The 15,999-nt window shown below is 40.5% G+C and overlaps 1 protein-coding gene across 2 annotated transcripts in view; it reads left to right on the top strand.

The window, feature by feature from the left end:
* Positions 1-15,999, top strand: part of plxna4 (plexin A4) — a 384,761-nt gene that overhangs the window by 302,424 nt on the left and 66,338 nt on the right. For both annotated transcript variants that reach the window (XM_033975929.2, XM_033975930.2), the window contains exons 13-19: positions 4,944-5,095; positions 6,221-6,344; positions 7,471-7,607; positions 8,565-8,732; positions 8,816-8,909; positions 12,509-12,748; positions 14,133-14,279. In XM_033975929.2, coding sequence (XP_033831820.1) covers positions 4,944-5,095; positions 6,221-6,344; positions 7,471-7,607; positions 8,565-8,732; positions 8,816-8,909; positions 12,509-12,748; positions 14,133-14,279 — 1,062 coding nt within the window. The remainder of the gene's footprint in view (positions 1-4,943; positions 5,096-6,220; positions 6,345-7,470; positions 7,608-8,564; positions 8,733-8,815; positions 8,910-12,508; positions 12,749-14,132; positions 14,280-15,999) is intronic.

Here is a 15,999-nt window from a genome sequence, read left to right as displayed (position 1 = left end):
AGAGCGGAACGCTGAGGGATGGGGAGGGGGAGGCGCAGTTTATATCAAGGACCGCGTTCCTTTCCAGTGATATAATGTTAATCTGACCTCATCTATAAAACACTATTGGATTAGATTGAGTTTGAATTGGTGCAAACATTAGGATTTTTAATATATTGTGACTTTATGACATAAGAATATGGTTATGGCACTCTGCATTTGACCCATCCTTCAATGCGCCGGACGGGAGCAGCGGAGCATCTGGGGACCCATCTCCACATCTCGAGGTAGACTTGGTCCGGACAAAAATATTAATAATACATTTTTAAATCACTCATTTATGATGCACAGCGATCATATTTGGAAATTATGAAGTTAATACCATAGACCAGGACTGTCCAAACTACGGCCCAAGGGCAAAATGCGGCCCTCAGACCAATTTTTCCCGGCCCTCGCGCCTCCTCCTAAACTGGCCCAGTTGATCAGGAAGTATTTTTTATTCCAAACGGAAGAGATTCTACCTCTATAACCTGAAAAACATCACATTTTATTATGACACAGACCTAAAAATAATCTTCCAAGTCCAATGTCTCTGTCAGACCTGTGTTCAATGCACCGTTTGACTCCGTGTATCGACGCTAAATGGACATTGCTAACCCGCTAGCTGCAGCGTTCCAAATAAGGAGTGAGCATGTGCGCGCTTCTTGCTTCATCGACTCGTCATTTTGGCCTTAAAATGTTCATATTAACCCACACTACATTATACTGAAGTTTTATTTTCGCTGTTATATCTGTAAATCAAGGTATGAACATTAATAACAGACCAATCAGGTGCCTTTTTCCCTGAAGTCACTCCCGCTAGCATTAGCAACACATTTGATTGACAGTGTTGCTAAGCGCCCACTCCTTGTTAACCAGCGGTGCGGGCGGGAAGAGGCGTTACTTTAACAGCCTCGCTCTGGATTGGCTCTTTGGTTGCTACGATACTCACGGTCGGAATACCAAATATTACATTTTAAGATATTTGTGTCCAATTTAGAGCTAAATCTTTACCATTGCGAGACAGGGTTAAAGAAGGGGGTCTGGTTTAAAATGTCTACACAAAACAGCGCCGAAACCTACGCATATCATCGATTAAGAAAATAAAATTGAAAAACGAAGTAAGTACAGAGCAGTACATCGCCAGTGGCAGTGAAAACGGGGATTGATCGACAGTATGGCGTCTTGAAAATAAGCAATTAAAGATTAAATCACTCCAAATACAACTTCGGGTGAGCAAATGCTGAGGAGAAACAACTATTACTTGGCTAAAAGCTCTGAAAAGTCAATATTAGAATGGATCTGTGATGAACATATTCTCATTTTTCACGCTTCTAATATTGAATAAATAACTGCCAGTGTTTACAAAAGGAGGTCATTCCAAGAAGGCTGGTCTATAATGCATCCTAATACAATTCATTATATTGACAGATTTATATGGAGAGGCTAACACAGGATGCTAACCAGACTGATGAAGTGCCACTGATGTCAATTTTAGCCTCCAAGTCTCATATCTAACACTTTATTAAATGTGATCTGCTCATTTGAAATCTCTCACTCCCCCCCCCGTCTCCTTCAAGGCTAATTTTCCCTGCTATTGTTCGTACTATATTTTATGCTAATATAATGTAATGATTGATACAGTGTGTGGAACCTTGTAAATTGAATGGGGTTTTATTCCCAGAAGGCCGTTTTCTCATTAAAGATGCAACTGGGGAATGTTATTAATCAGACACAGACAATATCTCCCATTGCGCAGGACCGGACTTCCACCTTTCACGTCTGTTTCCTGTTTAGTGTAACGTTTAAAAATAAAGAAATCGTGTTTGTGGAGGTCAAATGTAACATCAGTTCAGTAAGTTGTGGAATTAATTCACTTAATTATGGAGAAAATGAAAAATAAACCATATTGCTACTCGTTTGGATATAATAGGCGCAACACAGCAGCACTCGGAAACCGCACTGTTAGCGTCACTACTTCCTGTCCAGTTTTCTGCGAGGTTTTTACAGAGTCACGCTAAAATTTATAAATATTTAAAGATGAAGCAGTGGACACGGTGACAACATGTTAAACGCTACAGAAATAAAACGAATACTTCGCCAGAGACACTTTGTTTGTCTCGATGCTAACGCTAATGCTAATATTGAGGCATAATAAATATTAAAACACCGCCACAAACTGAAGTATTCTACATTTAAAAGCATTGGATAGTCTTTATTGTCTTTCTAAGTTGTTTATTTTATGTTTTCGCAGTTAAATAAAAGTGACCGTTAGCTTTGCGACACATTGTGCTAGCTAGCTACTATGTCCAGAGCTAATTACAGTTATTAGGAGTATGTCATTCGTGTTACTATGACGGATTGCGTAATAGAATCTTCAAGCAACATTTAAGGATGGGTCAAATGCAGATGACAAATTTCCCCAGTGAATGAAAATGTACTTTAGTAATAGTAGTAATAGTTGTAGTATTGGTAGTAACGCAAGTGGATGCTACAGGTCAATATATCAATAAACATTTTGGTAGTTATTTTTAGCAGTTATTCTGTGGTGGTAGTAGTTGTAGTAGTAGTGCTGTTGTCAAAAGTATTGCAAATCAGATACTAATCAACACTAAAACTAGTATCGAAACTTGATATTCATTTGAGCAAGTATCGATACTTAAAGTGTCACATTCACAGGACAGAAATGAACCTTTTCTGAATGGATTTAGAATGATCTAGAGCTGAATCAGAACAAGTATAAGACAAATAGACGAGTACACGCCCACGGACCACTGAAGTACACAAATATAAGGCCACATGGGAATAGAAAAAGTACTACTACCTTGAAAACCACATTCTATTTTCTAAAGAAAGAGTGTTTTTATTATCGTTGTGGTATCAAATCAGTATCCAGTATAGAGTCTATTCCTTAGTATCGAAATTGAGTTTGAAACTTTATTAAGTAGTAGTTGTAGTAGTAGTAGTAGTAGTGCTATATTTTCAGTTCAATGTTCTCTTTGTGGCAGTAATGGTAGTTTTAGTAAGGCGTATACAGTACTATATACACAGTACTCTACTAACAAAGCCTGGTAGATTGTAGTCCAAACCTGAGCGTACTCTCTTGTATGACTGCAGTGAGAAAGACTTTGGTGTCAGGTAAAAATGAAAGTGCTGAGGAAGAGCAGTCGTCCCGGGAGATCATTATTTTTCAGGAGAGAGTGACACTGCACCATTACAGCTGGATCCTGCCTGCAGCAAACCACAGCTCAGCAAGACAGAGGAGAGAGAACAGCAAAGTCCACCGCCGGACAAGGCTGGGGGCGCTGCTGTCCTGGTTTGGTCCCCGTTTGGGCCCTGTGTAGTCTTGGTTTAGTTCTGGTTTAGACCTGGTTTGGTCTTGGTTTGGTCCCTGTGTAGTCTTGGTTTAGTTCTGGTTTAGTCCTGGTTTGGTCTTGGTTTGGTCCCTGTGTAGTCTTGGTTTAGTTCTGGTTTAGTCCTGGTTTGGCCCCCGTTTGGGCCCTGTGTAGTCTTGGTTTAGTTCTGGTTTAGTCCTGGTTTGGCCCCCGTTTGGTCCCTGTGTAGTCTTGGTTTAGTTCTGGTTTAGTCCTGGTTTGGCCCCCGTTTGGGCCCTGTGTAGTCTTGGTTTAGTTCTGGTTTAGACCTGGTTTGGTCTTGGTTTGGTCCCTGTGTAGTCTTGGTTTAGTTCTGGTTTAGACCTGGTTTGGTCTTGCTTAGGTCCCTGTGTAGTCTTGGTTTAGTTCTGGTTTAGTCCTGGTTTGGTCCTGGTTGGTTTGGTCCTGGTCTAGTCCTGATCCAGTCTTGGTTTAATCTTGGTCAAGTCCTGGTCTAGTCCTGGTCTAGCACTGATCTAGTCTTGGTCTAGTCCTGGTCTAGTCCTGGTCTAGTCCTGGTCTAGTCTTGGTTTAGCCTTGGTTTAGTCCTGGTCTAGTCCAGGTCTAGTCCTGGTCTAGTCTTGGTTTAGTCTTGGTCTAGTCCTGGTCTAGTCTTGGTTTAATCTTGGTCAAGTCCTGGTCTAGTCCTGGTCTAGCACTGATCTAGTCTTGGTCTAGTCCTGGTTTAGTCCTGGTCTAGTCCAGGTCTAGTCCTGGTCTAGTCTTGGTTTAGTCTTGGTCTAGTCCTGGTCTAGTCTTGGTTTAGTCTTGGTCTAGTCCTGGTCTAGTCCTGGTTTAGTCCAGGTCTAGTCCTGATCTAGTCTTGGCCCAGTCTTGGTCTAGTCCTGGTCTAGTCTTGGTTTAGTCCTGGTCTAGTCCTGGTCTAGTCTTGGTTTAGTCCTGGTCTAGTCCTGGTTTAGTCCTGGTCTAGTCCTGGTCTAGCCCTGGTCTAATCCTGGTCTAATCTTGGTTTAGTCCTGGTCTAGTCCTGGTCTAGTACTGGTTTAGTCCTGGTCTAGTCTTGGTTTAGTCCTGGTCTAGTCCTGGTTTAGTCCTGGTCTAGTCCTGGTCTAGTCCTGGTCTAATCCTGGTCTAATCTTGGTTTAGTCCTGGTCTAGTACTGGTTTAGTCTTGGTCTAGTCCTGGTTTAGTCCTGGTTTAGTCCTGGTCTAGTCCTGGTCTAGTCCTGGTTTAGTCCTGGTTTAGTCCTGGTCTAGTCCTGGTCTAGTCCTGGTCTAATCCTGGTCTAATCTTGGTTTAGTCCTGGTCTAGTACTGGTTTAGTCTTGGTCTAGTCCTGGTTTAGTCCTGGTTTAGTCCTGGTCTAGTCCTGGTCTAGTCCTGGTCTAGTCCTGGTCTAGTCCTGGTCTAGTCCTGGTCTAGTCCTGGTTTAGTCCTGGTCTAGTCCTGGTCTGTTACCCAGTTCAACTTTACTTACTCGTTAGTTACTGTAATAACCTTTTTAAACCATGTATATAGTATAGTAAGTATATATACGTATATACATATTTATATACATACTTAACTTACTTTCTTATATTCTTGTCCACAGATCACTCCACTGCGAGGCCCCAGAGAAGGAGGGACTTTGGTGACGATCCGCGGTGAAAACTTGGGTCTGGACTTCTCCGAGATCCAGGGGAACGTGAAAGTGGCGGAGGTGGAATGCACGCCGATCCGAGAGGGCTACATCCCGGCGGAGCAGTGAGTCTTAATCTGCCCATTCACAAACCGTTTGCACCGCTGTGTTATCGCTACGCACATAAACCCCGCTAAAACGAACGCGCTAGCTCACTGACGCCGTTCTTCAAAGCAGATGCTAACCTCAGAAAAGCGGGGTTTTTTGGGTCGTATGTAAATGGCTCCTTCGGCTGACAGTTTGCAGGTAGTGGAAGAGACAGCTCCGTAATGCTCCGATTGTTGAGTTTGTTCAGCTTTAATATAAGGTTTATTTATGCAAACTCACTGTGGCAGACTACAAATGTGTGAACTGGGATAACACAGGGAGAATATAGTAACGATAATGGTAAATTAAATGGTAAAGCCAGGACCGCACAGTGTTTGTAGAGTAAGTTTTGGGTTATAACAGTAGTTTTTGTCGTATTTAAAGGTCCTACATTACAAAAAAATACTCTTATGAGCTTTAAATCATGTTATAATGCTGTTACATCCTCAAAAACATACCCCGATTTGTGTTTTGTTTCATTCACACGTTTAATTATGACTTTATTATTAGTCTGTAACATCTCCAAAGCTCAAAATGCTCTGTCAACTTTGTGATCATCGACTTTTTACCTCGTCATTACCAGGGCTGAAAGTATCCAAATGATTCCAGCGAAGGTGTATGGAGTTTAAAAGCACAGTGGAGCACTTCCTGTATTACCACATGATGACATCACAAGGTGGAACAGCGTGTTTTCTGTTTTGAGAGAAGAGCTCCGCCTAAATATCAGCCTAATTATTCAACGCAATGAGTTAATAATCGCTTTTTACAACAACTTTCAGAGGCCAGAGCGGAGTTTTGCCTTCATTGCAATGCTAACAATGAACAACTAGCATGCTAACGGAGCACCAGCCTTACTTTCACAACTTGTAAACCATAAAAATACTTTATAATTAGATGCAGATGACACAATAAGAGCTTCTTTTACTGGATATCTGTACTGGGGCAAAAGTAATCTGAATTTACGACATGAAAAAAATAAAATGGGCACAGCTCCTTTAATGTAATATTAAGGGGGTTGTCATGGTTACTGTTTTATTAGCGTTGGTTCATATTGCACTTATTTACAGCGATGTTTAATACTGATATGTGATGTTTTCTCGTAGGATCGTGTGCGAGATGGGCCGAGCAGAGACCAGCCAGTACACAGGGAACGTGCAAGTGTGCGTCGGCGTGGGAGAGTGTCGACCGGAGTTTATGGCAAAATCCTCAAAATACTACTATTTTGTGGTGAGTTACTTTACGAACGTCGACTTTATACGTGTGCAATATCCTTTTCTCATCACTAAAACGCAGGGAACTCACACGTTTTAAGAATAGGGGTTAGCAACGCTGTCAATCAAACCTGTTGCTAACACTAGCGGGAGCAACGTCAGTGAAAGAAGGCGCCTGATTTGTCTGTTATTAATGTTCATATCTTGATTTACGGACACAATAGCGAAATAAAAACAGTAGAATCGTGTAGAGCGGGTTAATTCGGACATTTTAACACCAAAATTACGAGTTTGACAGCAGCAGTTACAGAGAGAGCCGTGATTTAAAGTGAATTGGAACCACCGCTATAACTGCTAGCCTCAATAAGCTAGCAGTTTTAGCGACGTCTGTTACGACTCAAACGAATCAAATATATTTACAAAATAAGGGTTCAAGCAGGTTTTTATTTTTATGCCTTCGGTTTCTTGTCAAAACTAAAAGGTACGTGGAAAAAAAAAACCTTACCAGTCCCGTGCCCAACAAAAAAAAAACAACGCCACAAAGGAAAATGACCACGGTGAGCCAGAAAACGTAAATATGGACGGCGCGCTGGACAGGCCGACCCGATAAAGAGCCGCTGTCCCTACCCTAACAAAAAAAAAACAAAAAAACAACCCATAAACTTTCCCTACGCAAAATAAAGGACAAAAACAGACCCGGAAAAAATGCTAAGCTAACAAAAAGCTATACAGAACCAGCATGGAAGCACCGGCAGGGAGCAGCGCCGGACCCACGCCATCCAAAGTCTCCGGCGCGCGCGAAACCAAAACAAACAATAAAAAAAGGACACAAACAGTATAGTATATCAAAATAACATGGGCAAAAACTCTGAACAAGCACTTAACTACTTTAAGCTAACAAAAATATACAGGAAAAAAATAGGAATAACTAAAAAAATGAGGAACAGAGGGGAAAAAGGTGCCCAAACCTCACAACGTCACACTCACTTAGTCCACTTCTTTACAGTCTGTAGTTGTAAAGTGCTAAACACATTCAAGAAGACACTTTTATCACTATAATTAGAGCCTTATTCTGTATATATATCGTGATACCATCTGAATCCATATAAATCCCACTTTCTTCACTCTCCTCCTTTGCTCAGATCCCAAGAATCAACAGCATCAAACCAGACCGCGGGCCCGTCTCTGGAGGAACCATCGTGAACATCACCGGGAGCCACCTGGACGCCGGGAGCAACGTGTCCATCATGTTTAAGGACCAGCCGTGCACGTACCTGAGGTGAGAGAGGAGCCCGACGCACGAGCTGCCAATCACACGTCACCGGTCAATTAACAGCTCTGTCAACGCCAACGGGACTCCATCAGCCCCAGGAAACCAGCTTAAACACTCCGACCTTCCGTGTAACGCACTGGTATTAGCGTGAAGGTTAAGATGGCGAGGAATAAACGGCCGTGACATCTCCGTGCGAATATCTGACTTGTTTATTTAATATTTTATGTCAAGGTCACGAAAGACTCTCAGTTAAACAAACACAAATACGTTTTTTTTTTGTTTTTTTTAGTTAAATGTGCACTACGTAACTTTCACTTTTCGCTTGTCTCCATGGAGATGTCACTGTAACGATCTACGCTTTAGCATAAAACAAGTACGTAACTCCACAACGCTAAGTAACGCAGGTCAGATCTGTGGAGAGGCGATCACGCTCACGAAACAATGCATGTTTTAAGAAAAAAAAAAAAGAAAAAAAAAAGTTAAACGAGAAATTTCCAGACTAAGAAATAAAATCTCCATGGAGACAAGAACGGGGTGGATCCTACACCAAAAAAGTTACATATCGCCACTTTAAAAATTCAGATATTTCGCGTGAGAAAAGTAGAAATTGTGTAAATACGTCAACTATTTGGATGCTTTATTTACACTTTTTTTTCTTCATCTTTTCGCATTAACCCTTTTATTGTGTAGAAATTATATTACGAATGTTTCAGTTTTTGTTTTAGTCACTAACTACTTAACTAATACTCGACGGTGCAATTCCAGCTTCCACAGATGAATACCGTTGTTGTGTCCTCGGGCAAGACACTTAACCTCCGTACGAATGTGTGTATTTGATATGAATTATTGCTTTATGCTTTATTAAGGTGAAGTAAAATACAATTCAAGTTTGATATTCGTCGTATTTCCAGACGGTTTGTGCGTTACATTATAATCTTTGCGTTACCTGTGTGTTTCCTGTAGGCGGGGCGGTCTGTGGCTCACCTGTCGCACTCACGCCTCGCTCCACGGCTACGGGAACGTGTCCGTGTCCGTGAGCATCGACCGAGCCCACCTCCAGAAGGACCTGAGGTTTGAGTACGTGGAAGACCCCACCATCACCAAGATCGAGCCCGAGTGGAGCATTTACAGGTGGAGGAAAAACAGACAACCAACTGATACGAGGACGTTACAATGTTTTATTTACATACTGTTTATTCGTTTTGCGATTTCAGCGGACATACGTCAGTGACAGTGACGGGGACGAACCTCGATATCATTCAGACGCCGCTGATCAGAGCCAAATACAACGGACATGAGACTCTCAACGTGAGTCAGCTCTTTACTTTTATTTAAACTCTGTCAAATAAACTGCAAATACGTGGCCTAAATCTGTGATACTATGAGCAAAGTTAGTTTAGAGTCAAGGCAAGTTTTTTCGTATAGCGCAATTTGTACGTAAAGTAATTCAAAGTGCTTTACGGACTAAGAAAGACGTTAAAATCAACGATACAACATGTCAAAACTTAAATAATTATCATAAAATTAACGTTTAAAAGAGAAAAGTGCAGAATAAAAACTTTTCAGACTTGTCGTTTCAAAAAAAAAAAATACATCAAATTATATCTTTACCTCATGTATATCTGTGATGTAAACTTCTCAAGGTCTCAAGGTGGTTTAGTGAAACTTTTGGCAATTATTTTTTTATTATTATTTTTTTTTTTTTGCAAACAGCAGTATTTACAACATGGAGTGCATATTTACAAGTGAGAAAGGAACATTAAGTGGACATATAAAAGTGAGGGAAATATAGAAAATTTAACACAAGCCACATTAAAACTAAACCCGAAACTACACTAAACCAGGACTAAACCAGGACTAAACCAGGACTAAACCAGGACTAAACCAGGACTAAACCAGGTCTAGAATCAAACAAAATAAATAAACTAGGCTAAAACTTGAACAAAAACTGGTTAAGTGTGAAAATATCGACCCTAAGTAGCTATTTCAACATTAAAACAGCAATAGTTAAGAATAGTTTTTGATAATTATTGCAAGTAGTGCTTTCATTCCGTGTTAATATTATGTTATGAAAAGTGGTGGAAACGAAGTACAAGAGGTAAAATATGTACATCTACCTAAAATTTATACTTGTAGTGGAAAGTGGAGTTTATACTTTTACTTCTCTACACTTGAGAGCAGTATCTGTACTTTCTTCTCCACTACATTTTTGAACAGGACTGAAAAGTAAAAAGTACTTTTCATCTGATTTGAGGGGTTATTTTTTACCATCCTGACTAAAGTTTTCGAGTTGAAGCTTCAGGTTTGAGCGAAACAAAAATAAACACACAAAATTCACGAGAAAAATGAAGAAAATGATTCATATTGTTACTGTTGACCAAAATATCGACCATTTTAAAATCAATATCATTACATTTACGCTTTAACAAATGAACAACACGAGTGAAATGCTGTTACTTTTTAATCTTAAAGTACATTTTACTTAACAAAATTGAACTGAATATTTTATCCTGGGACGCTCGACTGACACGTCGTCGGTCACGCTGCTTTTTATTTATACGTCGGACATTTTAAGCGGCCTCAAACGTCTTCTCAAAGCTCTTCACTGGAGGTACGTTGAGGTAAACGGGTCACGGCAGAAACTAGTGGATAAAACAGCTTATTGTGAGTCAACAGGTGGCATTTGAACAAAGAGAAAGCGATAACCCCCGAGCTTCAGTCTGACCCTCATCAAATTCTGCTTCTGTCTGTGGCACCGTCGCACCCGGGGGAGGGGTATTAAAGGGTGGCCGGGGCTGATTGAAAACACAGGGAGGGGTAAAGGCGGGTAACGCTAGCTCCACGGTCCATTTGAGCCGGGGCATGAACCATATTTAGCATCTGTCCGACTCTGTGATTAAACTACGGGACTCATTGTGTCTGAAAGAAACAACACTGGATCATGTTTGCGCTCCCTGGATCACAGAGGGCGGCACTACTTTTTAAAGAAATTGTCGTTTTCAGAGTATTTTCTCACAGTGTACTTTTACTTCTACGTGAGTGTTATTTTTAATAGTAACAGTACGCACATCAGGGGAGTCGACGGAGGGGGACAAAGGGGTCTGTTGTCCCCGGGGCCCGTGTACTTTTCAAAGTTAACAGCTACTTTCTACGTTTTGTTCAGTAGAAATTGGAAATTCCAGAACTGAACTTATCCAGTTGATTCCGGTAAAGTTGGAAACACAGCGGAGCACTTCCTGTATCGCCACGTGACATCACAATGTGGAAACGGCATTATAACATAGATCAGACAACAGCGTAATACGGGCGCTTTAAAAATCTGATAAAGCTTTAGTTTCGTCTGGTTCTACAGAAAAGAAAAGTCCACGGAACAAAGGCGGTCGGCGTCAGACTCGATTTCGATTTTATACTTCTGAAGAAATAGGGCACTTTACTGTAAAATGTGGTGTAATTCTGCGGCGGAGTGGCACAGAGCGGAGACGCCGCACGAACGAACGAGTGTCAAAGAAAATGAATGATCAGAGATGGAATAACGGCACAGAAGACGGAGAGAACGCGGAGAGATTATAGAGCGAGAGAGAGAAAGAAAGACGGGGGTTTGAGGAACAAGTGGTGTTTCTGTGTCGCCTCATCTGGAGTTTTCATTGACTACACCAGTGTTCTATGTACTTTAAAGCGCCAGTGCGTAACTTTTCAGCCCAGGAATAGACTAAAATAGAAACGTGTAACTTGTATAGCACTGATAAACTTAGAAAAAGATCAGTTTTTATTGTAAACGGGCTCTTAATTTAACTGAATAGTTTATTGAATAATTTAAATAAATGTAAAATGTAAAAAAAAAAATAATAATAAAATAATAAAATAAAAAATAATAATAATAAAAATAAATAATAAAAACAATAAATAATAAAATAAAGTTTAAAATTAAAATTGTTATTGTCCTGTACTTAAAAAAAAACTATTTAATATACTATATAACTATAACTATATAACTATTTCATTTTTTAGCAACTTTAGCGCAAACTAGATAAATCTGCACCTTTCTGGTCAAAAATGTTTAAATCTACGTGTGATCTGCTGCCTTTAGTGACCGCTCCACTTTTAAGTAGTTGGTGGCATCACATAAGACTGCCCTGATTGCAGCCAGGTGTTTCTGATCACAAACACCTAAAAGGCTAAAGGGGCGGAGTTTCAAGTGTAGATACCTGTTAGACCAATCACAATGTTCCTCATATGTCCAGACCCCGCCTCTCCTCCTCCAGTTTAGCAGCTCTATTTGAGGGCGGAGTTTAGGTGTTTAGTCCCACTTTAATCTGTTTTCGTATTCACCTTTTTCCAGAAGCTTCCGTGGGCGCCGCCATCGTCATTTGCGTTGTATTATTTTGTACGGAGCTGCCCATCTTGACAACAAATAAGTTCTATTTCCCAAATTCTCCATTTCCACTTAACCGGAGGTACTACCACAAAGGCAGCGCGGTTTAGCTGCATTTACGGAAAAAGTGGGCGGGGCTGAATAAGATCAATAGCTTTTCAAGTTCCTTCGTCTGCGCCCGTGTTCTTTCTTTGTGTCGCGATGTTTGCCCAGTTAAATTTGCACTTTTCTGGTCAAAAATGTCTATATCCAAGTGTGTCCCGCCTTCAGTGATCGCTCCAGGGTTAAGTAGTTGGTGACATCACATAGGACTGCTGTGATTGCAAAACACTAAGCTGCAGGGGCGGAGTTTGAAGCGTGGATACCTGTTAGACCAATCACACTGTTCCTCATACGTCCTGACCCCTCCTCCTCCCTGTTCATTCCCACTTTAATCTGTTTTTGGTGAAGCTTTAACAAGTTCCTACTCTGGTTCCTACGTTCCTCCTTCGTCTTCTTCACTATGTTTGACCTGTTACTTTTTGTGCGTCCGTAGTTGTGTACCGTCTTGAGCTCGACCACCATGCTGTGCCAGGCTCCGGAACTCGCCATCAGCTTGTCCCGACAGCTGGAGGTCCCCGAGCGCCCGGACGAGTTTGGCTTTAAGCTGGATGACGTGCAGCCTCTGATGACTCTGAACAACACCAACTTCATTTACTACCCCAACCCGGAGTTTGAACCGCTCAGCGTGTCCGGGGTCCTGGAGCTGAAGCCGGGATCACCGATTATACTCAAGGTACGGGGCGCAAAGATATAAGGTTTTTCAGAGCCGATACCGATACCGATTTTTTGGAATTAAGAGAAACCAATGACTGATAAGCTCCAATTATATTTTTTATATTAATTTATTACAAACTGACCCACAGCTCTTTCAGTTGGATAAGAGAACAGTGTAGCTAAATTGTTAATTGGACTAAATTGTTAAAATGAAGCTTTATATATATTTTTACGCAGTTGGTGAGAACAAACCAAATATCGGCCTCTTGGGAGATTTAAGGCAGAGAGATAATACGCTAAAAGTGCAAATATCGGTCCAATATATCGGTCTATCTCTATTTATTTTTACTACTTTCTTCTTAAACACACAGAAGACATCGGATATATGAAGTAAGATGTATTGAATTATTTGGTAAAGACAATAAGTTAAATAACTACTAAATATTTTCGACAAAGCAAAGAGTGAAAACTTTGAGGATTTGAATATAAAATACAGATTCTATATTGACATTTTTACTGCTTTTTGCTCTCAACTGTCCAAGTTTCTGTGTCATTTCCAATTTCATTTTTAAACAGACTTATGTGTAAATATGGAAATAGAACTTGTCTAAAAATACGTCTGTATACTTGCACAATTATGTAGCCAACAAACAGTTTTATGTTCTTGATAAATACATTTTGTTTTAGTTTTTTTATTTAAGTGAAAAGTTAATCTGTGAAGTTTGCTATAACTTAACCTAAATGTGTGGGCCTGGCTAAGGATTTAAAAATCGTTGATATCGGTGTTGGTAAATATCAGTTTCAGCCACAGCAGCCAATTAAAATCTATATCGGGCCAAACCTAATTAAGTGTCTGCCTTAAGGACACAACAACAACAAAATAATTCAGTTTTTTGAGCAGATTAAATGTGCTATTGCTGCTCCAAAACACCTTAAATCAGACCTATTGTGTTTGTGTCGCTTTATAGTTATAATCTCTGACACTCGTGGATCATCATGCTACAATTTACACATTTTAAATCACAATATTCACCTAAAACGGCTCGATAAAAGAAACAAATCCACTGAGTTCCAGTGCACAGTGGGACCTGACGTTCCCACAAACGTCATCACAAAAAAATGACCACTCAAAGCCTCCGAATCCTGCACGTGTCGCTGATAAAGGAAATAAAATTGGAGAATGAAGTAAGTACAGAGCAGTGGGCGGATTGATCAGCAAAATGGCGTCTTGAAAATAATAAAGATTGTTCAAATACGCACGAATCACTCCAAAAAACAACTTCAGGTGAGTGAATGTTGAGTGGAAACAACTACAACATGGATAAAAGCTTTAAAAAGTCCATTTTGGAGAATAGGTGCGATTTAGGTTTATGTATGAACGACTGTATGTTCTTTTCTTACAGGGACGCAACTTCCTCCCACCAACAAACAGTGGGAATGGGAAGCTGAACTACACCGTGTTCATTGGGGATAAACCTTGTATGCTCACCGTGTCCGAGACCCAGCTCCTCTGCGAGTCCCCGAACCTCACAGGACGACACAAAGTACTGGTAAGGTTTTTTAATAATGTTCATGCACCGGAACTAGGGGTTAAATGAGATCGTAGAAAGTCCTTTTCTCAGTTTCCAATATAACTTTGGGTTTATTTTATGGAAAAATCTCCGGAAAAGCAGCTGCCGGCGTAGAAGGAAATCAAGAATTATCAAAACGTAGTGACGGTGGCTCAGTTGGTCGAGCGTTTGTCCACTGATCTGAAGGTTTTTTTGATGTTTCTTTGAGTGACTTGAAGGTGGAAAATCACTATACAAAGAAGGAACCATTTACCAAAACTTGAAAATTCACATATTATTCGTATTTTAGCGCCTCAATCTCGAATCTCTGAGTGATTTGTCTTCTCCACAGCTTTTAGTTCAAATGTCAACCTAAACACTACAAGCCAATGTAATGTTTTGTCAGCGTAAACCCGCAAAACTGAGCCAGACAAACCAGCGATACACAATAGAGCTCGTGAGAGTGGCTTTGTATCCATACACTGTCCACTCGCAGACAGAAGATCCCTAATCACATCAGCACTTTGGTCCTATTATAGCCACGATGCAGACAACAGACAAACAAACGAGCCTCGTCTGAACTGTAGGCTTCGGCAAACTTAATAAAGACCCCATTTGTGGCTTTTTCTGGGGCCATTTTCGACCAGTCACTTCCTGGTTTTACCGTAGGACCAGAGGGACGTGCTGCGAGTCTGACCAGAGACACGAGAGACATTACTGTAAACGATTAGCCCTAGGTCTGCCACGGCTAAGATACGAGCGGAGTGTGGTTTAGGAGGGTTTTTGGGGCGGTTTCAGTGCAAGGATCAAACTTATTCAAACACACCACAATTTCTGAATGGATAATATATTGATGTAAAGCTTTGAGTGTCTTGAAGGTGGAAAAAGAAAAGTATAAAAATGTGACCCATGTGATCACGTTACGCACTTTTACTTAAGATTCACACTGTCAAACAACAATTTTGGTGCCGTTTTTGTCTATTTTTGACCGATTTTTACTATATACTTAAAAGAAAAAGTCTTAAATCAAAATTACTATTACTCAGAATAGTGAAGTCACAGTATTGTCAAAAACATTTCTATATTCAACTGTGTTACTGCATATTGCATATCCCAAAATGTCGTGTCAGTTAAGTAGGTAAAAGTGTGAAATTGTACTTGAGTAAACGTTTATTCACCTCTACTTTTATCCCGTAGCACTCGTTTCAAAAAAGTTGTACCATATAGAGAATATCTTAAGAAAATCTCAGCAGAAAAACTAGAATTATTATGACTTGAACTTACTTTCTTACTGATTAGACCTCGCAAACGAACGGAAACGGTAAACAAGATGTGTGATATGAGGCAGTGTCCAGCAGTAATCTGACCACAACTGAAGAAGCGGCCAAACGTCTTCACTCTTAAACTTTTATCCAGTGACAGAATTGAATTTTTTTGCTCTGAATCACACCTGGACGACTGAGGGATCACACAGACGGCTGAGAGAAGAGACTTTTTGACTCAAACAGATCAGAAATTACATAGAAATGACATTATTGTTCAGAATTATTGATGTTATGAACAAACATACCGTAAATTTCGGATTATAAGCCGCTACTTTTTTTCCACGCTTTGAACCCTGCGGCTTTTACAGCAGTGCGGCTTATATATGGAATTTTACTGGATAACGGCCCCTGGGGGGCGCTCTCTAGCTGTAAACGTAAAAGTGAGACAGACGTGG

The sequence above is a fragment of the Periophthalmus magnuspinnatus genome, chromosome 12, assembly GCF_009829125.3.
Source record: "Periophthalmus magnuspinnatus isolate fPerMag1 chromosome 12, fPerMag1.2.pri, whole genome shotgun sequence".
NCBI classification, from domain to species: Eukaryota; Metazoa; Chordata; class Actinopteri; order Gobiiformes; family Gobiidae; genus Periophthalmus; species Periophthalmus magnuspinnatus.
This window is presented reverse-complemented; position numbering and strand designations above follow the sequence as displayed.